At 33.9% G+C, this 22,104-nt stretch overlaps 1 protein-coding gene across 1 annotated transcript; it reads left to right on the top strand.

The window, feature by feature from the left end:
• Positions 1-2,377: 2,377 nt before the first annotated feature.
• On the top strand, positions 2,378-3,634 carry LOC115720090 (uncharacterized). The gene is made up of 2 exons (XM_030649252.1): positions 2,378-2,677; positions 3,626-3,634. Exons 1-2 carry the CDS (start codon positions 2,378-2,380, stop codon positions 3,632-3,634), a joined length of 309 nt encoding a protein of 102 aa, XP_030505112.1.
• The last annotated feature ends 18,470 nt before the right edge of the window (positions 3,635-22,104 follow it).

The raw sequence follows: 22,104 nt of genomic DNA, 5'->3' as shown, positions 1-22,104 counted from the left end.
CTTGTCTGAATGCGTGCTGTCCGCGCGCGTGGCCCTGTTGCATGACCATGATTTTTTTTTTGAAACTTCAAAAAATCATAACTAATTCAAATTAAATCGAAATTGAGTTCTGTAAAAAAGTAACTTGCTTAATTTTTTCCATACTATCAAATAAAAATAATTCCAGAAACAAAATTTCAATTATTTTCACAAAAATTCACAAACATCAATCAATCATCAAATAACACTCAATACAACATGAAACCATCCAAATATCAAACAATCGTTTTAAAGTCCAAATTTCTTGCAAGCAAATCAATTACCATGGCTCTGAGGCCAACTGTTGGACATTATTTTACCAGGATCTTAGATCTACTCATAAGTATGTTGTTTAACACCCTAAATATGAACGTTCTAAAACGATAAAATAAACACATATAAAGTTAAGAAAACCTTACATTGATGCAGCGGAATTAATGTCTCCTTCCACTCAGATCTCTAACCCTTGTATCCTTTATGTCGCAGAGTATTATCAAGATCTGAGCCCGAATGTCCTTCTCTTTGTGTGTGATGATCCTTCACAGTCTTCCAATCTATGATTGAGTTACCACTTGCTGTGTGTGGGCACTTACTCTATCACTAAGGTTAAAATTTTAGAAGAAGAAAAGAGAGAGAGTGATTTCGGCCAAAGAAGAGAAAGGGAAGGCTCAGTTTTTTCTGAAGAGAGAATTTTCTGACAGAAAAGCTTGTTGAAAACTTATATGATTTGACTGAGCCATCACTTTCTATTTATAGGCAACTACTAGGTTTAGGTTAGGAATTATTTGGCATTAAAATAATGAAAATATCAATTTGAAAAACCACTATAAGTGGCCGGCCATGGTGTGTATAATGGGCCCCACTTGGTTTTGCAGTTTTCACAAATTTTATTTCTATTTTCTCAAAAACGCCAATTTTCCAATTCTAACCATTTAAATGCCAAAACTAATTATTTAAAAACTAAAATAGATTATTAAATAATATTGTCATTTAATTTAATTATTAATTAGACATATAAAGTCTATTAATAAATAAATAAACCTAGAATCTCTTTTCTTTACAATTTTGCCCCTACTTAGTGAAAATTCATAAATTAGACATAGTCTAACTTTAGAATTATAATTGATTAATCACAAATCAATTATTGAGTCTTACAAGCAGTATATTCTCAACTAGAATGGGGATCATGGATCTATATGCTGAGCTTCCAATAAGTGAACCGAATTTACTAAGTAAATTCCTACTTATTAATTCTTCGTTGAATCCACTCTTAGAACTTAGAATTTCCCTCTCAGACTTATATAGAGCATATTATATATTCCACGATATAGATATGCTATCTCATTTAACCATGGTTATAATCTTATTGTGATCAAAGATCCTCTATATAGATGATTTACATCGAGATGGGATAATTTTACCGTTCTCACCCCTCAATGTATTTTTCCCCTTAAAACACTTAGCTACCTGTAAATGATGTTTAGTGATCTAATAATTAGTCACTTAAACAAGAGCTCATCCATTTACTTCTATTTAGCTAAGCTCGAAGGGAATCATCACTTGACTTCTATACACCAGTAGAAGCTATAGATTCCATATTTATGTTCAGCACTCCCACTCAATCATACTATCATGTTCTCAAAATATACGTATCACCCTGACCCAAAAGTAGGCTTAACTAATAAATCAAAGAACATGAATAGTACTCCTGAGTTGAGCCTAAGCATATCAGGATTTAGATTCTTTTAATCTTAAGATCAACTACTGATATTCACTTGGAAAGATATAACGGTAAGTTTATAATATCTTAACTAAGTTGTAATATCGGTCCAGTCCAATGTATACTCCATACATTCGAAACTAGTGTACTTTACTAATGTCCTGGAAAGAACATAACACTTACTCCATGTGTAAGTACACATCATCGCTGATTATCACATTAGTGTAAATCCAAAACACTGATGAAACAGGGACTTAGTCTTTTGATTCATATGATCACAATCACATTCCACTGTGTTGACGATATTGTAATTGTGAATAAACATATGATCTGGATTTAACTGATTTTGTGTGTAAATGTAATAAACATATTAAACCATTAGCATGTAAAATTCATGCAAACATAAATCACTTCAAATTTCTTATATTGATAACTAATCAGATTGTAAAAGGTTTTATTTAGGGCACAAAACCCAACAAATACTTGGGCCCTGAGTTGGTCCAGAAGACAAGTGAAGCAATAGACAAGATTAAAGCTCGAATGCTTGCTTCCCATAGTAGGTAGAAGAGCTATGCAGATCCCAAGCGTCGGGATATTACATTTCAGCAGGGAGATCATGTCTTCCTGCGTGTGTCGCCAATGAAAGGGATCAGACGCTTTGGGAAGAAAGGCAAGCTAAGTCCTAGATTCATAAGACCTTTTGAAATACTTGAAAGGGTTGGACAGATGGCTTACCGGTTAGCCTTACCTCCATCATTGTCAGTTGTGCACAATGTATTCCATGTTTCCATGTTGAAAAAGTACGTGTCTGATCCAATGCATGTCCTAAGTTATGAAGCATTGGAATTGCAACTAGACCTGTCTTATGACGAACGACCTGTGCAAATTTTGGATAGAAAAGAAAAGGTTCTTCGAAGTAAAACCATAGCATTGGTTAAGGTACTCTGGAAGAATAGCAAAGTGGAGGAAGCCACTTGGGAATTAGAGTTTGATATGAGGACTCAGCATCCAGAGTTGTTCAGGTTGGATTTCAGGGACGAAATCCTTTTAACGGGGGGATAATTGTAAAGACCGCTTATGATTAATACATTGAATTATTAAATAATTAGGGTTTATGCATGAGATTTTATTATTATTTATAAAAATGCATATTGTGGAAATTTAGTTAAGTTCGTATATGTTTATTATGTTATTTATGTAAATTTCTTAATGTTCGTAATTGTGCTCGGAAGCAGTGGAAAGTGATGTTGAGCCTTTAGAGAGTCGCATTTTATGTGTTTTAGAATTTTTGGGGTTTGGAAAATGACTAGTTTACCCTTGGGAGTTAGTAACCATTTTAATTTAGTTAAAGGGCAAATGGGTCTTTTCCTTTATTATTTTTTTGGCCTCTAGTGGACTTTGGGGGTTGGTTATATCTTTTATTAAGATAAATATGATTTAATTTAATTAGGAAATAAGAGAATAATTAAAAGTTGAAGGAAAAACCTAGAATTTTCTAAGTCTCTCTCCTTCTCTTTCGAACACCAAGGGAACCAGCTGGGAATTGTTGTGGTTAGCTCAAATTTGTGTGATCTTGGCTGATTAGAACACTCCAATTCAAGGTATATAACTCTATCCCTCTTTTCCATGATTTTTCCTAAGCTTAATGTAAGTTTTATGCATGAACTTGGGTGTTTAGGGTGCTGTAAGTTTGGGATGATTTATTTTCGTGTTTTGGGATTAGGTTGGGAGTATGTTGTTTGATTTGAGCTGTTATGGTAGGCTTTGTTGAGGTTTGGCTAAGGTTTGAGTTTATGAACTCAAATCTTGACCTTTAATGGTGAATTGATGTTCAGTGTTTGTTGTTGAGTTTTAGTGCTTGGTTTTAGTTCATTATGGTATGTACAGGTATTCTGAAAGTTATTGGAAATTTTGGGATTGAATTGAGGTGTGGGGGTCGGTTTTTTGGGTTCCAAGCTCAGAACCGGAATTCCGGTTCCAGGGGGCCTGTTGCAACCGGTCGACCAGTTGGTGCCAGGAACCGGGCTTCCGGTTGGGAACCGGTCTGCCGGTTGGGGTTTTTTCCCGAACCCTAGTTTTTCTCGTTTTTATGTAATTTAAAATGTTAGCATCCTATTTATCGATAGGGTTATCCTTGGTTTCAATTTTAAATCCCCGATAAGTGTTTTAGCGTGTCTCTCATTAAGTTTTGAACGTTATGGTTTAGGGCCCTGTAAAACGTCGAGCTGCACTTCCACTCAGGCTGACCGGCACACTTGAGCACAGAACGAGGTAAGATAGCATAAGAATGTATATATGAATATATACTTGTTTAGGATGTTTGCACTACTAGCACTAATATGTATGTGATTTAAAGAGTGTTAGTATAGTGTTGTATATCAGTGTGGTTACGGTGTTACCAACATGAGTACCAGGGGGTACGTCGTGCATGTGGTACAACACTTAGTAATTCCCGGGAGTACAGTTATGGCTCTACCAACACGAGTACAGGGTCGGTACTTTAGTGCATTTGGTACAGTGGTCGTACTTCCCTTAAAAACGTTCTTATCCATTTGGTGAGCTCAATTATTGAGCTCAGGGCGGCTTAAACACAAAGCCGGCATCGCATTACTTATGTATATGTCTTGCTTATCTTACTAAGTCTATTGACTCATCAGTTTGCTACCTTGTGTAGGTAAAAAAAAAGCGAAGTTGGAGGAACAGTGAGATAGAGCTCGACAGTGATTGTACATATCGCGGCAGTGCAACCTAAAGGGTTCTGATCTTTCAAATATTTTAAGATGTATTTTGAGTTGCCTGTACATGTTTATATAAAAGAAAAAATCTCTCAACGTAGTTTTGTAAAATAGAAATATAGTTTTAAACTATGTTTTGAAACTCGGGATTCCGACCCATATAATTATAAAGTTATAATATATTAAAGTTATCTTTTGAGTTTAGAAATATTTAAATATGGGTGTTACAGTTTTGGATTTGTTACCCAAGTTTTGTAACTATAAATATTTGAGTGTGTGAGAGAAACAGTGAGTTGTGAAAAGGAGAGTGGGGAAGAAGTAAATAGTGTATTGGAAATTTAGGTAAAAAGATTTAAATAGAGAGTATGTAATTTTGAAGGGATGTGGCCATGGAGGATTTTAGGACAGTGATTGATGAGTGTAGATTAATTGATTTCTACTCTTCAAAAACTGACCTCACTTGGTGTAATGGACATGAGTTAAATCCGGTTATGGAAAGATTAGATAGGGGTTATGTAATGAGGAATGGCTACAGAACTTTGATGGAGCTGACATTATGGTTCTAGATTGGTGGGGGTCAGATCATAGACCATTGTTAGTAGTGTTAGGTTTTATGCCCTAAATAAAACTCCGTTTCAATGTAATCTATTTTATTCAACATCAATAAAGAAACAGAAGTATTTTTCATTCATTTGTGTATGTTTTGGCTCACTTTATCAATTGCTTGTCTAATTGATTTATAAATTCATCTTAAACCCTTTTCACATACTTGATCATGTTTATTGTGCTGTCATCACATTGGAAAGTAAACATGACTATGTGAATAAAGTTTCCTAGATTTATCAGACACAGGGTTTTACTGATATGATAATCTACAACAAGAGTTTACTTGTATTTGGAGAAATACTATGTTCTTTCCAGAACATTGGTTAAAGTAAAGCTCAGGTTGGATGCATGGAGTATGCATCGGAAGGGACCGATATTGAACTTTGAATTAGATTTAATTAAAGTTACCGTAAAATCTATTCAAGTCAATATCGCCAAGTTGATCCTAGATCAAATGATCTTAATCCTGTTATGATTAGGCTCAATCTTGAAAGGCTATTCGTGTTCTTTGATTTGTTAGTTAAGCCTACTTTTAGGTCAGGGTGATACGTACATTTTGGGAACACGGTAGTGCAATTGAGTGGGAGCGCTAGCATAAACATGGAATCTATAGCTTCTATCTGGCAAATAGTAAGCAAAGGATGATTTCCTTCGAGCTTGGCCAAACGAAAATAAATGGTGGAGATCTCATTTCACATAAGCTGAAATATCATTTATACGGGGTCAAGTGTTTTAAGGATAAAATACATGGTAGGGTGTTACGGTAATTTAATCCCTTTACTATGTAGATCATTCATATAGAGGATCATTGATCAAATTAGGATTATAACAATGGATAACTAATGATGTGTCTATATGGTGGAACATATAGAGCATTCTATATACTGAGAGTGCAATTCTAAGTTCTATGCGTGGATTCAACGAAGAATTAACAAGTTAGTGAATTTTAGTGCTAAATTCTTGATCTACTTATTGGAAGCTCAGTTATATAGACCCATGGTCCCCCCACTAGTTGAGATAATATTGCTTGTAAGACTCATGTAATTGGTTTTGATTAATCAATTATAATTCACAAATTAGACTATGTCTATTTGTGAAATTTTCACTAAGTAAGGACGAAATTGTAAAGAAAGAGTTAACAGGGGCATATTTGTTAATTGTGATACTTTGTATGGTGCAATTAATAAATATGATAAATGACAATATTATTTAATAATTATTTATAGTTATTAAATAGTTAGAATTGGCATTTAAATGATTGAATTAGGAAATTGGCATTTTTGAGAAAATCAGATACAAAAGTGGTAAAATTGCAAAATTGCAAAAATCAAGGCCCAGTCCACCTAGCCTAGGGCCGGCCACTTATGTTATCTTTTTTAAATGATTTTTTCATTATTTTAATGCCATATAATTCAAATCAAACCCTAGAAGGAATGCTATAAATAGATAGTGAAGGCTTCTGGAAAATTACACTTTCTGAATCAGAAAAACCTGAGCCTCCACTCTCTTCTCTAGCCGCCACTCTCTCTCTCTTTTCTTCCTCAAAATTTCGAACCTCTCTTAGTGATTAGAGTAGTGCCCACACACATCAAGCAATACCTCAATCATAGTGAGGAAGATTGTGAAGAAAGATCAACAGCAAAGGAGATTCAGCATCAAGGATTCAGAGAAGAAGATCCGGGTTCGGATCTTGATAATACTCGCTACGTAAAAGGAATCAAGGGTTAGAGATCTGAACGGAAGGAGTCATTATAATTCCGCTGCACCCAATGTAAGGTTTCTTAAACTTTATATGTGTTTAATTTATCGTTTTAGAAAGTTCATATTTAGGATGTTAATAAACATACTTGTGAGTAGATCTAAGATCCTGGTAAAATAATATCCAACAACTGGCCTCAGAGCCATGGTAATTGATTTACTTACATGAAATTTGGACTTTAAAACGATTGTTTGTATGTTCTTTGGATGGTATCATGTTGTATTGAGTGTTATTTGATGAATGATTGATGTTTGTTAAATTTTCGTGATAAATAATTGTGATTTCGATTCTGTAATTATTTTTATTGGATAGTATGGAAAAAATTAAGCAAGTTAGCCTTTTACAGAACTCAATTTGGATTTTATTTGAATTAGTTATGATTTTTTGAAGATTTGACAAAATCGGAAATTTGTCTTGATATTTTTACGCGATCGCAGAACTGTCCGTACAGTTTCGGTTTTTTCCCTTTTTCTTCAATTTTTCATACCTTTTCATGGAATTAACTTCCAAATTTTTGTATGGTTTTGTATATATACTAATACTATTCCTAATTCAATTCTAATTATCATTTTGAATTAATTTTATTTTTTAAATTAATTCAAGATATTAGTGTAATTTGAATTCGAATAGAATTAGTATTTATCTTTTTGCTTAAAAACCTATCTTATTTTTAAATTTGATTATATTTTTTTTAAATTTAAGGTCAGATTTTATAAATATTTTAAAAGATATTTTGACCTTATTTAAAATAAGATATTTATAATCATGTAATTTTAAATAGATATAAGATAAAAAGTAGGTTTAATTTTTTTTTAAATTTTTTTTAAATTTTCGAAATTTATTTTTTTAATTCCGAAATTTTTTTTCGAATATTAAATTTTTATTTAATTATTTATTTATTCGAAATTTATTATAAAAAAAAATAAAAAAAAAAAATAAATCCTACTTCCAACTATCCAGCTAACCCTGTTGCAGGAGTATGTGTTTTAACTTATGTGTAAGTTTTCAAAACCTATTATTACTTGATTGCAAATAGCCATGGTTACCTTTTGCCAGATCTAATGATCTGATGGCTCCCTTGGTCAAGATAATAATTTGTAACAGGTATAATTTACAATCTTCTTTCATCTGTGTATGACCTAGCAACATGATAGGACCCATCCAAAGTGTGCCTGTGTGAGCCTATGTGTTTAATTTTATTATAGATGCATATAGGTTAATGTTGCTAAAATAAATTATCATAATTATTGATAGGATTTATTTAGGCCCATTTAGCTTTTGGGCCTATTCAATTAATAACAGTTGTTCTTATTAAGGTTAAATTCCTCTCTTTTGGGCCTTGTGTGAGAGTTGGGAGCCATAGAAGTGGGTACGACATACCGAACCCAAAGACCCCCTCACACAAACTACCCCAATTGTGAAGGCCCATTTGCACGATTTGAATGATCGTACTAGGGTTAATTACACTAGTTTAACCTAATTAAAATTGAATTAGCAACATAATTAATTTCATTTATTTTGAAATTAATTTAGAAAATCATAGTTTAAAGAATTTAATATTCTAAGCTAAACTATATGTATTTTCTTGTATTTAATTAAATATAGAATTATAACCATCTAGATTCTTTCTGGAACTTATTTTAAATTTTTCATTAAATATTCCTATTTAAGTTGATATTTAGTTATACATAACTAACCAACTTAAATCTGAATATCTTTTGAATTCAAAATTTTAAATTAAGTTGAGGAATTTTAGGAATTGGTTATTAAGATTCTTTAGATATTTTTTAAGTTGATATTTTTCAAATATTAACTTAAAATGGAATATCTTAGATATTTTTAGGTTAATATCTTTTTTGAATATTTAACTTAAAATATCTACAAAATTAAGTGGTTACAACTTAATTTTGAATTTAATTAAATATGATTTGAAAGATATTTAAGTTGATTTTTTAGATTCTTTCTAAAACAACTTAAACAAGATATTTTCAAATTTGTTCCATTTAAAATTCAAATTTTTGAATTTAATTAATAATTGAAAATTAATTAAAGTTGATTTTTTATTTAAATCAATTTTGATTTTTATTTTTTCATTATTATATTATGGAACTTATTCGATATTTATTTGAATTTATTTTTCAAATTTAAATAATAATTGAAAATTAATTAAAGTTGATTTTAATTAAACCAACTTTAATTTGTAATTTTTCATTATTATAATATCGAATATTATGATTATACAAAATACATATATATTTTTTTTAAATAATGAGCTTTTAATCAAGAGACATTCGATCTCCATTGTGGGTTTTACACCGTGTTTGTTTTAGTGAGTAATCCTCCCTAATGGAGGAACGTTCATTAGCAATTTCGCACCGTTTAACCTCGCATGATAAGTAGTTTGTAAGTGTTTTGTATGGTATAGATCACCCTAATGGTGGCGACCATACTTGACTTGCAAGTTATGAAACAATGGTGGAAGCTCATAAGATAGAATTGCCTTGACTCTCGCCTAAACGGGACAACGCTGAATTCAAATCTTGATCGAATAAAAGGTTGCTAGAATGTTTATCATTTTAGATGAGGCGACAACTCTATTCAATGAATGATGCTTTGACTCTCGCCTAAACGGGACACTGTGTCAGTTTGTTGAAATACCTTGGAAAATAAACTATGTTAGATTTAGTATTTCTATAACATATGTAATTACTTGCTATTTTCTAAATTGTGTATGAATTTATGAGCCAAAACCTTACTTCTGTTTTATTGATGTGTTGTAGTGTCATTATGAATAACCCACACCCCGATCCTCTCTTAGTTACTATCTTAGCAAAAGAACTCTATAGTGTGAAAATGAATCCTGGTAGTTGCATTAACTCGCATCTGTTGATGATGAATACGAAATTCCAAAAGGCAAATCTGCGGGAATTGATTTATCAAGAGAACAATGGGTCCAACTTATCCTTAATATTCTTCCTCCGGAGTATAATAAATTTGTTATCTCTTATATGATCAACAATTCTAACTCCTCCGACATGGACAAGCTCGAAACGAATTACGAGCCCATGAACGGAACTTGATTGCAATGGGTCCCCACAGGTTTGCAATCAACAATCAAAGGAAAAGGACTAGGTATGAAGGATCTAGCAAGGCTGCTTCTTCAAGTACAATTATCAGACATAATCTTCTATGTTCGAATTGTAATGGAAAGGGTCATCATGAAGAACGATGTCCCAGGCTTCTAAACAATTCAAACGAAGGTAATGCTTTTGTCTTTGAATCATGTGTTTTAGAGAACGACAAATCCATCCGGATTGTTGATTCCGGGTCTACTAACCATGTATGTTCTTCACTGCAGTTGCTTGAAACACAGGAAAATCTACTTCCAGGAGAGTTACAGCTTAAAGTTGGCAATGGCGAATTAGTATCGGTCAAAGCTAGAGGAAAAGCCCGCATCAAGTTTCAACAAAGATTTTTAATTTTAGAAAATGTTTTATTTATTCCAAACTTTAGTAGAAACTTGATTAGTGTCTCATGTTTGCAAACACAATCTTATATATTGAATTTTTCGAGTACAAATTGTTCAATTTCTCGTAATGGATTTCAAATATGTGTTGCTATAATGGAACAAGGGCTTTATGTTTTAAGACCGAGTACTCAAATCTCACTAAATAGTGAACTTTTCAGTGTAGCTAGACCTAGAAACCTAAAAAGAAAAGAGATTGATAATGATGATCAAACTTATCTATGGCATTTACGTTTAGGTCATATAGGCTTTGATAGACTCAATAGGCTCACCAAAGACGGTCCATTAAAAAATGTCGTCCTAGGTGAACTGCCAGTATGCGAGTCCTGCCTAGAAGGAAAAATGACTAAACGTTCTTTCTCTGCAAAGGGAGAGCGTGCCAAAATCCCTCTAGGGTTAGTGCATTCGGATGTCTGCGGACCTTTGAATGTCAAAGCCCGAGGTGGTTATGAGTATTTTGTCACTTTCATTGACGATTTCTCTAGATATAGTTTTCTTTACCTAATGCAAAAGAAATCTGAAACGTTTGAAAAGTTTCAAGAATTTCATGCTTTGGCCCAAAACCAATTAGGTAAATCATTAAAGATCTTGCGAACTGATAGGGGTGGAGAATATATGGATATGCAGTTCAAAGATCATTTAATTGAACTTGGAATTGAATCCCAATACACTGCCCCAGCTACTCCACAACAAAATGGAGTTGCAGAAAGAAGAAATCGCACTCTTTTGGAAATGGTTAGGTCTATGCTGAGTTATTCAACTCTGTCTACGTCCTTCTGGGGATATGCTATACAGATGGCAAATGACATTTTAAATGTTGTTCCATCTAAAGCAGTCCCTAAGACACCCGTCGAACTTTGGAATGGTCGAACACCTAGTTTGCGCCATTACAGAATTTGGGGGTGCCCTGCTCATGTCTTAAGAAAGAAAGAAGGCAAACTTGAATCACGTACCGAAGTATGCATGTTTGTTGGAAATTCTAAAGAGACTAGGGGTGGACTATTTTATAGTCACAAGGATAATAAAGTGTTTGTTTCTACAAATGCTACTTTCCTTGAAGAGAACTATATTAAAGACTACAAACCGAAAAGTAAAGTTGTTCTAGAGGAATTGCTATCAGATATAAGTCCTTCCAATGTTCCGTCCTCTTCCACTCGTGAAGAAGACGATCCCACTCCCTCAGTTGAACAAACTGAGAAATCTACTACTAAAGTTTCTGTTCAGAAGACAACCATACCTCGTCGTAGTGGGAGAGTTTCAACAAAACCTGCTCGTTATGGCTTGGATGGTGAAATCAATATGGTCGTAGGTGACGGTATTGATGACGATCCATTAACCTATAAACAGGCAATGGCTAGTCCGCAACGGAAACGATGGTCAGCCGGAATGGATTCAGAAATGGATTCCATGAAAAAGAACAAAGTCTGGGAATATGTAGACGCACCTGACGACTATCATCCGATAGGATGCAAGTGGGTTTACAAGAAGAAAAGAGGAGCTGGAGGCGAAGTCGAAACTTTCAAAGCTAGACTTGTAGCCAAGGGTTATACCCAAAGAGAAGGCGTGGACTATGAGGAAACTTTTAGTCCTGTTGCCATGCTCAAATCCATCCGAATTCTTCTCTCCATAGCTGCTGCTTTCGATTATGAAATCTGGCAAATGGATGTCAAGACTGCCTTCCTTAATGGGGTACTTGAAGAAACCATCTATATGGAGCAACCAGAAGGTTATGTTCTTCCTGGGCAAGAAAAGAAAGTTTGCAAGTTAAACAGGTCTATCTATGGACTCAAGCAAGCTTCTCGCTCATGGAACAAGAGGTTTGATGAAATCATCAAAACCTACGGCTTTCTTCAGAATGAAGATGAACCTTGTGTTTACCAACTCAAGGAAGACCAAATAGTAGTATTCCTGGTCCTTTATGTTGATGACATTTTGATCATTGGAAACAATGTCAAGAAAATGACTCACATTAAGGAATGGCTCAACACTCAATTCGATATGAAAGATTTGGGTGAAGCAGCCTATGTTCTTGGTATTCAGATTATAAGAAACCGGAAGAACAGATCTCTTGCTCTCTCTCAAACGACCTACATAGACAAAGTCTTAGAGAGATTCTCCATGAGCAACACCAATGGGGCAAACATGCCTTCTAGATATGGTATTCGTCTATCTAAGGAACAGTCACCGACTGATCCTCAAGAGATAGAGGACATGGCGAAAATTCCCTATGCCTCTGCAGTTGGAAGTCTAATGTATGCAATGTTATGCACTAGACCTGACATCTGTTATACTGTTGGAATCGTGAGCGGTATCGGTCTAATCCGGGACAAGAACATTGGAATGCAGATTAAGTATATTCGAAATACTTAAAGAGTACAAGGAATCTTGTGTTAGTCTACAAGGGTGGTGCTTTAAATCCCATAGGCTACACCGATTCGGATTTCCGGTGCAAGTCTTGAAGACGGAAATCAACATCCGGGATGGTGTTTACTCTTGGGGGTGGAGCGAGTGGTTTGGAGAAGTGCTAAACAAACCGCAATATCGGACTCAACTATGGAAGCCGAATACATAGCGACGGCTCGAAGCTGCAAAAGAACTTGTCTGGCTAAGAAAGTTCTTCACCAGCATAGGAGTTGTTCCTGGAATGGAAAAGCCTCTGGTACTACTCTGTGATAACAATGGAGCAATAGCAAACAGTAAAGAACCTCGAAGCCACAAGAGAAGCAAACACATTGAAAGGAAGTATCACATTATCAGAGAATACGTGGCAAGAGGGGACGTACTAGTTGAGAAAGTTGACACAGAGGACAACCTAGCGGATCCATTTACCAAAGTCTTGGCCGTGACAGCCTTTGAAAAGCACCGTCAGAATTTAGGATTAATTGATATGTACTAATTAGTTTTATATTAGTGCAAGTGGGAGTTTGTTAGGTTTTATGCCCTAAATAAAACTCCGTTTCAATGTAATCTATTTTATTCAACATCAATAAAGAAACAGAAGTATTTTTCATTCATTTGTGTATGTTTTGGCTCACTTTATCAATTGCTTGTCTAATTGATTTATAAATTCATCTTAAACCCTTTTCACATACTTGATCATGTTTATTGTGCTGTCATCACATTGGAAAGTAAACATGACTATGTGAATAAAGTTTCCTAGATTTATCAGACACAGGGTTTTGCGATATGATAATCTACAACAAGAGTTTACTTGTATTTGGAGAAATACTATGTTCTTTCCGAACATTGGTTAAAGTAAAGCTCAGGTTGGATGCATGGAGTATGCATCGGAAGGGACCGATATTGAACTTTGAATTAGATTTAATTAAAGTTACCGTAAAATCTATTCAAGTCAATATCGCCAAGTTGATCCTAGATCAAATGATCTTAATCCCGTTATGATTAGGCTCAATCTTGAAAGGCTATTCGTGTTCTTTGATTTGTTAGTTAAGCCTACTTTTAGGTCAGGGTGATACGTACATTTTGGGAACACGGTAGTGCAATTGAGTGGGAGCGCTAGCATAAACATGGAATCTATAGCTTCTATCTGGCAAATAGTAAGCAAAGGATGATTTCCTTCGAGCTTGGCCAAACGAAAATAAATGGTGGAGATCTCATTTCACATAAGCTGAAATATCATTTATACGGGGTCAAGTGTTTTAAGGATAAAATACATGGTAGGGTGTTACGGTAATTTAATCCCTTTACTATGTAGATCATTCATATAGAGGATCATTGATCAAATTAGGATTATAACAATGGATAACTAATGATGTGTCTATATGGTGGAACATATAGAGCATTCTATATACTGAGAGTGCAATTCTAAGTTCTATGCGTGGATTCAACGAAGAATTAACAAGTTAGTGAATTTTAGTGCTAAATTCTTGATCTACTTATTGGAAGCTCGGTTATATAGACCCATGGTCCCCCCACTAGTTGAGATAATATTGCTTGTAAGACTCATGTAATTGGTTTTGATTAATCAATTATAATTCACAAATTAGACTATGTCTATTTGTGAAATTTTCACTAAGTAAGGACGAAATTGTAAAGAAAGAGTTAACAGGGGCATATTTGTTAATTGTGATACTTTGTATGGTGCAATTAATAAATATGATAAATGACAATATTATTTAATAATTATTTATAGTTATTAAATAGTTAGAATTGGCATTTAAATGATTGAATTAGGAAATTGGCATTTTTGAGAAAATCAGATACAAAAGTGGTAAAATTGCAAAATTGCAAAAATCAAGGCCCAATCCACCTAGCCTAGGGCCGGCCACTTATGTTATCTTTTTTAAATGATTTTTTTCATTATTTTAATGCCATATAATTCAAATCAAACCCTAGAAGGAATGCTATAAATAGATAGTGAAGGCTTCAGGAAAATTACACTTTCTGAATCAGAAAAACCTGAGCCTCCACTCTCTTCTCTAGCCGCCACTCTCTCTCTCTTTTCTTCCTCAAAATTTCGAACCTCTCTTAGTGATTAGAGTAGTGCCCACACACATCAAGCAATACCTCGATCATAGTGAGGAAGATTGTGAAGAAAGATCAACAAAGAAAGGAGATTCAGCATCAAGGATTCAGAGAAGAAGATCCAGGTTCAGATCTTGATAATACTCTGCTACAGAAAAGGAATCAAGGGTTAGAGATCTGAACGGAAGGAGTCATTATAATTCCGCTGCACCCAATGTAAGGTTTCTTAAACTTTATATGTGTTTAATTTATCGTTTTAGAAAGTTCATATTTAGGATGTTAATAAACATACTTGTGAGTAGATCTAAGATCCTGGTAAAATAATATCCAACAACTGGCCTCAGAGCCATGGTAATTGATTTACTTACATGAAATTTGGACTTTAAAACGATTGTTTGTATGTTCTTTGGATGGTATCATGTTGTATTGAGTGTTATTTGATGAATGATTGATGTTTGTTAAATTTTCGTGATAAATAATTGTGATTTCGATTCTGTAATTATTTTTATTGGATAGTATGGAAAAAATTAAGCAAGTTAGCCTTTTACAGAACTCAATTTGGATTTTATTTGAATTAGTTATGATTTTTTGAAGATTTGACAAAATCGGAAATTTTGTCGATATTTTCTGCGATCGCAGAACTGTCCGTACAGTTTCGGTTTTTTCCCTTTTTCTTCAATTTTTCATACCTTTTCATGGAATTAACTTCCAAATTTTTGTATGGTTTTGTATATATACTAATACTATTCCTAATTCAATTCTAATTATCATTTTGAATTAATTTTATTTTTTTAAATTAATTCAAGATATTAGTGTAATTTGAATTCGAATAGAATTAGTATTTATCTTTTTGCTTAAAAACCTATCTTATTTTTAAATTTGATTATATTTTTTTTAAATTTAAGGTCAGATTTTATAAATATTTTAAAAGATATTTTGACCTTATTTAAAATAAGATATTTATAATCATGTAATTTTAAATAGATATAAGATAAAAAGTAGGTTTAATTTTTTTTTTTAAATTTTTTTTAAATTTTCGAAATTTTTTTCCGAAATTTTTTTTTCGAATATTAAATTTTTATTTAATTATTTATTTATTCGAAATTTATTATAAAAAAAATAAATAAATAAATAAATAAATCCTACTTCCAACTATCCAGCTAACCCTGTTGCAGGAGTATGTGTTTTAACTTATGTGTAAGTTTTCAAAACCTATTATTACTTGATTGCAAATAGCCATGGTTACCTTTTGCCAGATCTAATGATCTGATGGCTCCCTTGGTCAAGATAATAATTTGTAACAGGTATAATTTACAATCTTCTTTCATCTGTGTATGACCTAGCAACATGATAGGACCCATCCAAAGTGTGCCTGTGTGAGCCTATGTGTTTAATTTTATTATAGATGCATATAGGTTAATGTTGCTAAAATAAATTATCATAATTATTGATAGGATTTATTTAGGCCCATTTAGCTTTTGGGCCTATTCAATTAATAACAGTTGTTCTTATTAAGGTTAAATTCCTCTCTTTTGGGCCTTGTGTGAGAGTTGGGAGCCATAGAAGTGGGTACGACATACTGAACCCAGCACCCCCTCACACAAACTACCCCAATTGTGAAGGCCCATTTGCCTGATTTGAATGACTGTACTAGGGTTAATTACACTAGTTTAACCTAATTAAAATTGAATTAGCAACATAATTAATTTCATTTATTTTGAAATTAATTTAGAAAATCATAGTTTAAAGAATTTAATATTCTAAGCTAAACTATATGTATTTTCTTGTATTTAATTAAATATAGAATTATAACCATCTAGATTCTTTCTGGAACTTATTTTAAATTTTTCATTAAATATTCCTATTTAAGTTGATATTTAGTTATACATAACTAACCAACTTAAATCTGAATATCTTTTGAATTCAAAATTTTAAATTAAGTTGAGGAATTTTAGGAATTGGTTATTAAGATTCTTTAGATATTTTTTAAGTTGATATTTTTCAAATATTAACTTAAAATGGAATATCTTAGATATTTTTAGGTTAATATCTTTTTTGAATATTTAACTTAAAATATCTACAAAATTAAGTGGTTACAACTTAATTTTGAATTTAATTAAATCTGATTTGAAAGATATTTAAGTTGATTTTTTAGATTCTTTCTAAAACAACTTAAACAAGATATTTTCAAATTTGTTCCATTTAAAATTCAAATTTTTGAATTTAATTAATAATTGAAAATTAATTAAAGTTGATTTTTTATTTAAATCAATTTTGATTTTTATTTTTTCATTATTATATTATGGAACTTATTCGATATTTATTTGAATTTATTTTTCAAATTTAAATAATAATTGAAAATTAATTAAAGTTGATTTTAATTAAACCAACTTTAATTTGTAATTTTTCATTATTATAATATCGAATATTATGATTATACAAAATACATATATATATTTTTTTTAAATAATGAGCTTTTAATCAAGAGACATTCGATCTCCATTGTGGGTTTTACACCGTGTTTGTTTTAGTGAGTAATCCTCCCTAATGGAGGAACGTTCATTAGCAATTTCGCACCGTTTAACCTCGCATGATAAGTAGTTTGTAAGTGTTTTGTATGGTATAGATCACCCTAATGGTGGCGACCATACTTGACTTGCAAGTTATGAAACAATGGTGGAAGCTCATAAGATAGAATTGCCTTGACTCTCGCCTAAACGGGACAACGCTGAATTCAAATCTTGATCGAATAAAAGGTTGCTAGAATGTTTATCATTTTAGATGAGCTGACAACTCTATTCAATGAATGATGCTTTGACTCTCGCCTAAACGGGACACTGTGTCAGTTTGTTGAAATACCTTGGAAAATAAACTATGTTAGATTTAGTATTTCTATAACATATGTAATTACTTGCTATTTTCTAAATTGTGTATGAATTTATGAGCCAAAACCTTACTTCTGTTTTATTGATGTGTTGTAGTGTCATTATGAATAACCCACACCCCGATCCTCTCTTAGTTACTATCTTAGCAAAAGAACTCTATAGTGTGAAAATGCATCCTGGTAGTTGCATTAACTCGCACCTGTTGATGATGAATCTGAAATTCCAAAAGGCAAATCTACTGGGAATTGATTTATCAAGAGAACAATGGGTCCAACTTATCCTTAATAGTCTTCCTCCGGAGTATAATGAATTTGTTATCTCTTATATGATCAACAATTCTAACTCCTCCGACATGGACAAGCTCGAAACAGAATTACGAGCCCATGAACGGAACTTGATTGCAATGGGTCCCCCTGGGTTTGCAATCAACAATCAAAGGAAAAGGACTAGGTATGAAGGATCTAGCAAAACTGCTTCTTCAAGTACAATTATCAGACATAATCTTCTATGTTCGAATTGTAATGGAAAGGGTCATCATGAAGAACGATGTCCCAGGCTTCTAAACAATTCAAACGAAGGTAATGCTTTTGTCTTTGAATCATGTGTTTTAGAGAACGACAAATCCATCTGGATTGTTGATTCTGGGTCTACTAACCATGTATGTTCTTCACTGCAGTTGCTTGAAACCTGGGAAAATCTACTTCCAGGAGAGTTACAGCTTAAAGTTGGCAATGGCGAATTAGTATCGGTCAAAGCTAGAGGAAAAGCCCGCATCAAGTTTCAACAAAGATTTTTAATTTTAGAAAATGTTTTATTTATTCCAAACTTTAGTAGAAACTTGATTAGTGTCTCATGTTTGCAAACACAATCTTATATATTGAATTTTTCGAGTACAAATTGTTCAATTTCTCGTAATGGATTTCAAATATGTGTTGCTATAATGGAACAAGGGCTTTATGTTTTAAGACCGAGTACTCAAATCTCACTAAATAGTGAACTTTTCAGTGTAGCTAGACCTAGAAACCTAAAAAGAAAAGAGATTGATAATGATGATCAAACTTATCTATGGCATTTACGTTTAGGTCATATAGGCTTTGATAGACTCAATAGGCTCACCAAAGACGGTCCATTAAAAAATGTCGTCCTAGGTGAAGCCCGGTATGCGAGTCCCTGCCTAGAAGGAAAAATGACTAAACGTTCTTTCTGCAAAGGGAGAGCGTGCCAAAATCCCTCTAGGGTTAGTGCATTCCGATGTCTGCGGACCTTTGAATGTCAAAGCCCGAGGTGGTTATGAGTATTTTGTCACTTTCATTGACGATTTCTCTAGATATAGTTTTCTTTACCTAATGCAAAAGAAATCTGAAACGTTTGAAAAGTTTCAAGAATTTCATGCTTTGGCCCAAAACCAATTAGGTAAATCATTAAAGATCTTGCGAACTGATAGGGGTGGAGAATATATGGATATGCAGTTCAAAGATCATTTAATTGAACTTGGAATTGAATCCCAATACAACGCCCAAACCTACTCCACAACAAAATGGAGTTGCAGAAAGAAGAAATCGCACTCTTTTGGAAATGGTTAGGTCTATGCTTTGAGTTATTCAACTCTCGTCTACGTCCTTACGGGGATATGCTATACAGATGGCAAATGACATTTTAAATGTTGTTCCATCTAAAGCGGTCCCTAAGACACCCGTCGAACTTTGGAATGGTCGAACACCTAGTTTGCGCCATTACAGAATTTGGGGGTGCCCTGCTCATGTCTTAAGAAAGAAAGAAGGCAAACTTGAATCACGTACCGAAGTATGCATGTTTGTTGGAAATTCTAAAGAGACTAGGGGTGGACTATTTTATAGTCACAAGGATAATAAAGTGTTTGTTTCTACAAATGCTACTTTCCTTGAAGAGAACTATATTAAAGACTACAAACCGAAAAGTAAAGTTGTTCTAGAGGAATTGCTATCAGATATAAGTCCTTCCAATGTTCCGTCCTCTTCCACTCGTGAAGAAGACGATCCCACTCCCTCAGTTGAACAAGGCGAGAAATCTACTACTAAAGTTTCTGTTCAGAAGACAACCATACCTCGTCGTAGTGGGAGAGTTTCAACAAAACCTGCTCGTTATGGCTTGGATGGTGAAATCAATATGGTCGTAGGTGACGGTATTGATGACGATCCATTAACCTATAAACAGGCAATGGCTAGTCCGCAACGGAAACGATGGTCGGCGGAATGGATTCGTAAATGGATTCAATGAAAAAGAACAAAGTACGGGAATATGTAGACGCACACGACGACTATCATCCGATAGGATGCAAGTGGGTTTACACGAAGAAAAGAGGAGCTGGAGGCGAAGTCGAAACTTTCAAAGCTAGACTTGTAGCCAAGGGTTATACCCAAAGAGAAGGCGTGGACTATGAGGAAACTTTTAGTCCTGTTGCCATGCTCAAATCCATCCGAATTCTTCTCTCCATAGCTGCTGCTTTCGATTATGAAATCTGGCAAATGGATGTCAAGACTGCCTTCCTTAATGGGGTACTTGAAGAAACCATCTATATGGAGCAACCAGAAGGTTATGTTCTTCCTGGGCAAGAAAAGAAAGTTTGCAAGTTAAACAGGTCTATCTATGGACTCAAGCAAGCTTCTCGCTCATGGAACAAGAGGTTTGATGAAATCATCAAAACCTACGGCTTTCTTCAGAATGAAGATGAACCTTGTGTTTACCAACTCAAGGAAGACCAAATAGTAGTATTCCTGGTCCTTTATGTTGATGACATTTTGATCATTGGAAACAATGTCAAGAAAATGACTCACATTAAGGAATGGCTCAACACTCAATTCGATATGAAAGATTTGGGTGAAGCAGCCTATGTTCTTGGTATTCAGATTATAAGAAACCGGAAGAACAGATCTCTTGCTCTCTCTCAAACGACCTACATAGACAAAGTCTTAGAGAGATTCTCCATGAGCAACACCAATGGGGCAAACATGCCTTCTAGATATGGTATTCGTCTATCTAAGGAACATACACCGACTGATCCTCAAGAGATAGAGGACATGGCGAAAATTCCCTATGCCTCTGCAGTTGGAAGTCTAATGTATGCAATGTTATGCACTAGACCTGACATCTGTTATACTGTTGGAATCGTGAGCAGGTATCAGTCTAATCCAGGACAAGAACATTGGAATGCAGTTAAGTATATTCTGAAATACTTAAAGAGTACAAGGAATCTTGTGTTAGTCTACAAGGGTGGTGCTTTAAATCCCATAGGCTACACTGATTCAGATTTCCAGGCAAGTCTTGAAGACAGGAAATCAACATCTGGGATGGTGTTTACTCTTGGGGGTGGAGCAGTGGTTTGGAGAAGTGCTAAACAAACCGCAATATCGGACTCAACTATGGAAGCTGAATACATAGCAGCAGCCGAAGCTGCAAAAGAACTTGTCTGGCTAAGAAAGTTCTTCACCAGCATAGGAGTTGTTCCTGGAATGGAAAAGCCTCTGGTACTACTCTGTGATAACAATGGAGCAATAGCAAACAGTAAAGAACCTCGAAGCCACAAGAGAAGCAAACACATTGAAAGGAAGTATCACATTATCAGAGAATACGTGGCAAGAGGGGACGTACTAGTTGAGAAAGTTGACACAGAGGACAACCTAGCTGATCCATTTACCAAAGTCTTGGCCGTGACAGCCTTTGAAAAGCACCGTCAGAATTTAGGATTAATTGATATGTACTAATTAGTTTTATATTAGTGCAAGTGGGAGTTTGTTAGGTTTTATGCCCTAAATAAAACTCCGTTTCAATGTAATCTATTTTATTCAACATCAATAAAGAAACAGAAGTATTTTTCATTCATTTGTGTATGTTTTGGCTCACTTTATCAATTGCTTGTCTAATTGATTTATAAATTCATCTTAAACCCTTTTCACATACTTGATCATGTTTATTGTGCTGTCATCACATTGGAAAGTAAACATGACTATGTGAATAAAGTTTCCTAGATTTATCAGACACAGGGTTTTACTGATATGATAATCTACAACAAGAGTTTACTTGTATTTGGAGAAATACTATGTTCTTTCCAGAACATTGGTTAAAGTAAAGCTCAGGTTGGATGCATGGAGTATGCATCGGAAGGGACCGATATTGAACTTTGAATTAGATTTAATTAAAGTTACCGTAAAATCTATTCAAGTCAATATCGCCAAGTTGATCCTAGATCAAATGATCTTAATCCTGTTATGATTAGGCTCAATCTTGAAAGGCTATTCGTGTTCTTTGATTTGTTAGTTAAGCCTACTTTTAGGTCAGGGTGATACGTACATTTTGGGAACACGGTAGTGCAATTGAGTGGGAGCGCTAGCATA

Source organism: Cannabis sativa, chromosome 2 (genome assembly GCF_029168945.1).
Source record: "Cannabis sativa cultivar Pink pepper isolate KNU-18-1 chromosome 2, ASM2916894v1, whole genome shotgun sequence".
NCBI classification, from domain to species: domain Eukaryota; kingdom Viridiplantae; phylum Streptophyta; class Magnoliopsida; order Rosales; family Cannabaceae; genus Cannabis; species Cannabis sativa.
This window is presented reverse-complemented; position numbering and strand designations above follow the sequence as displayed.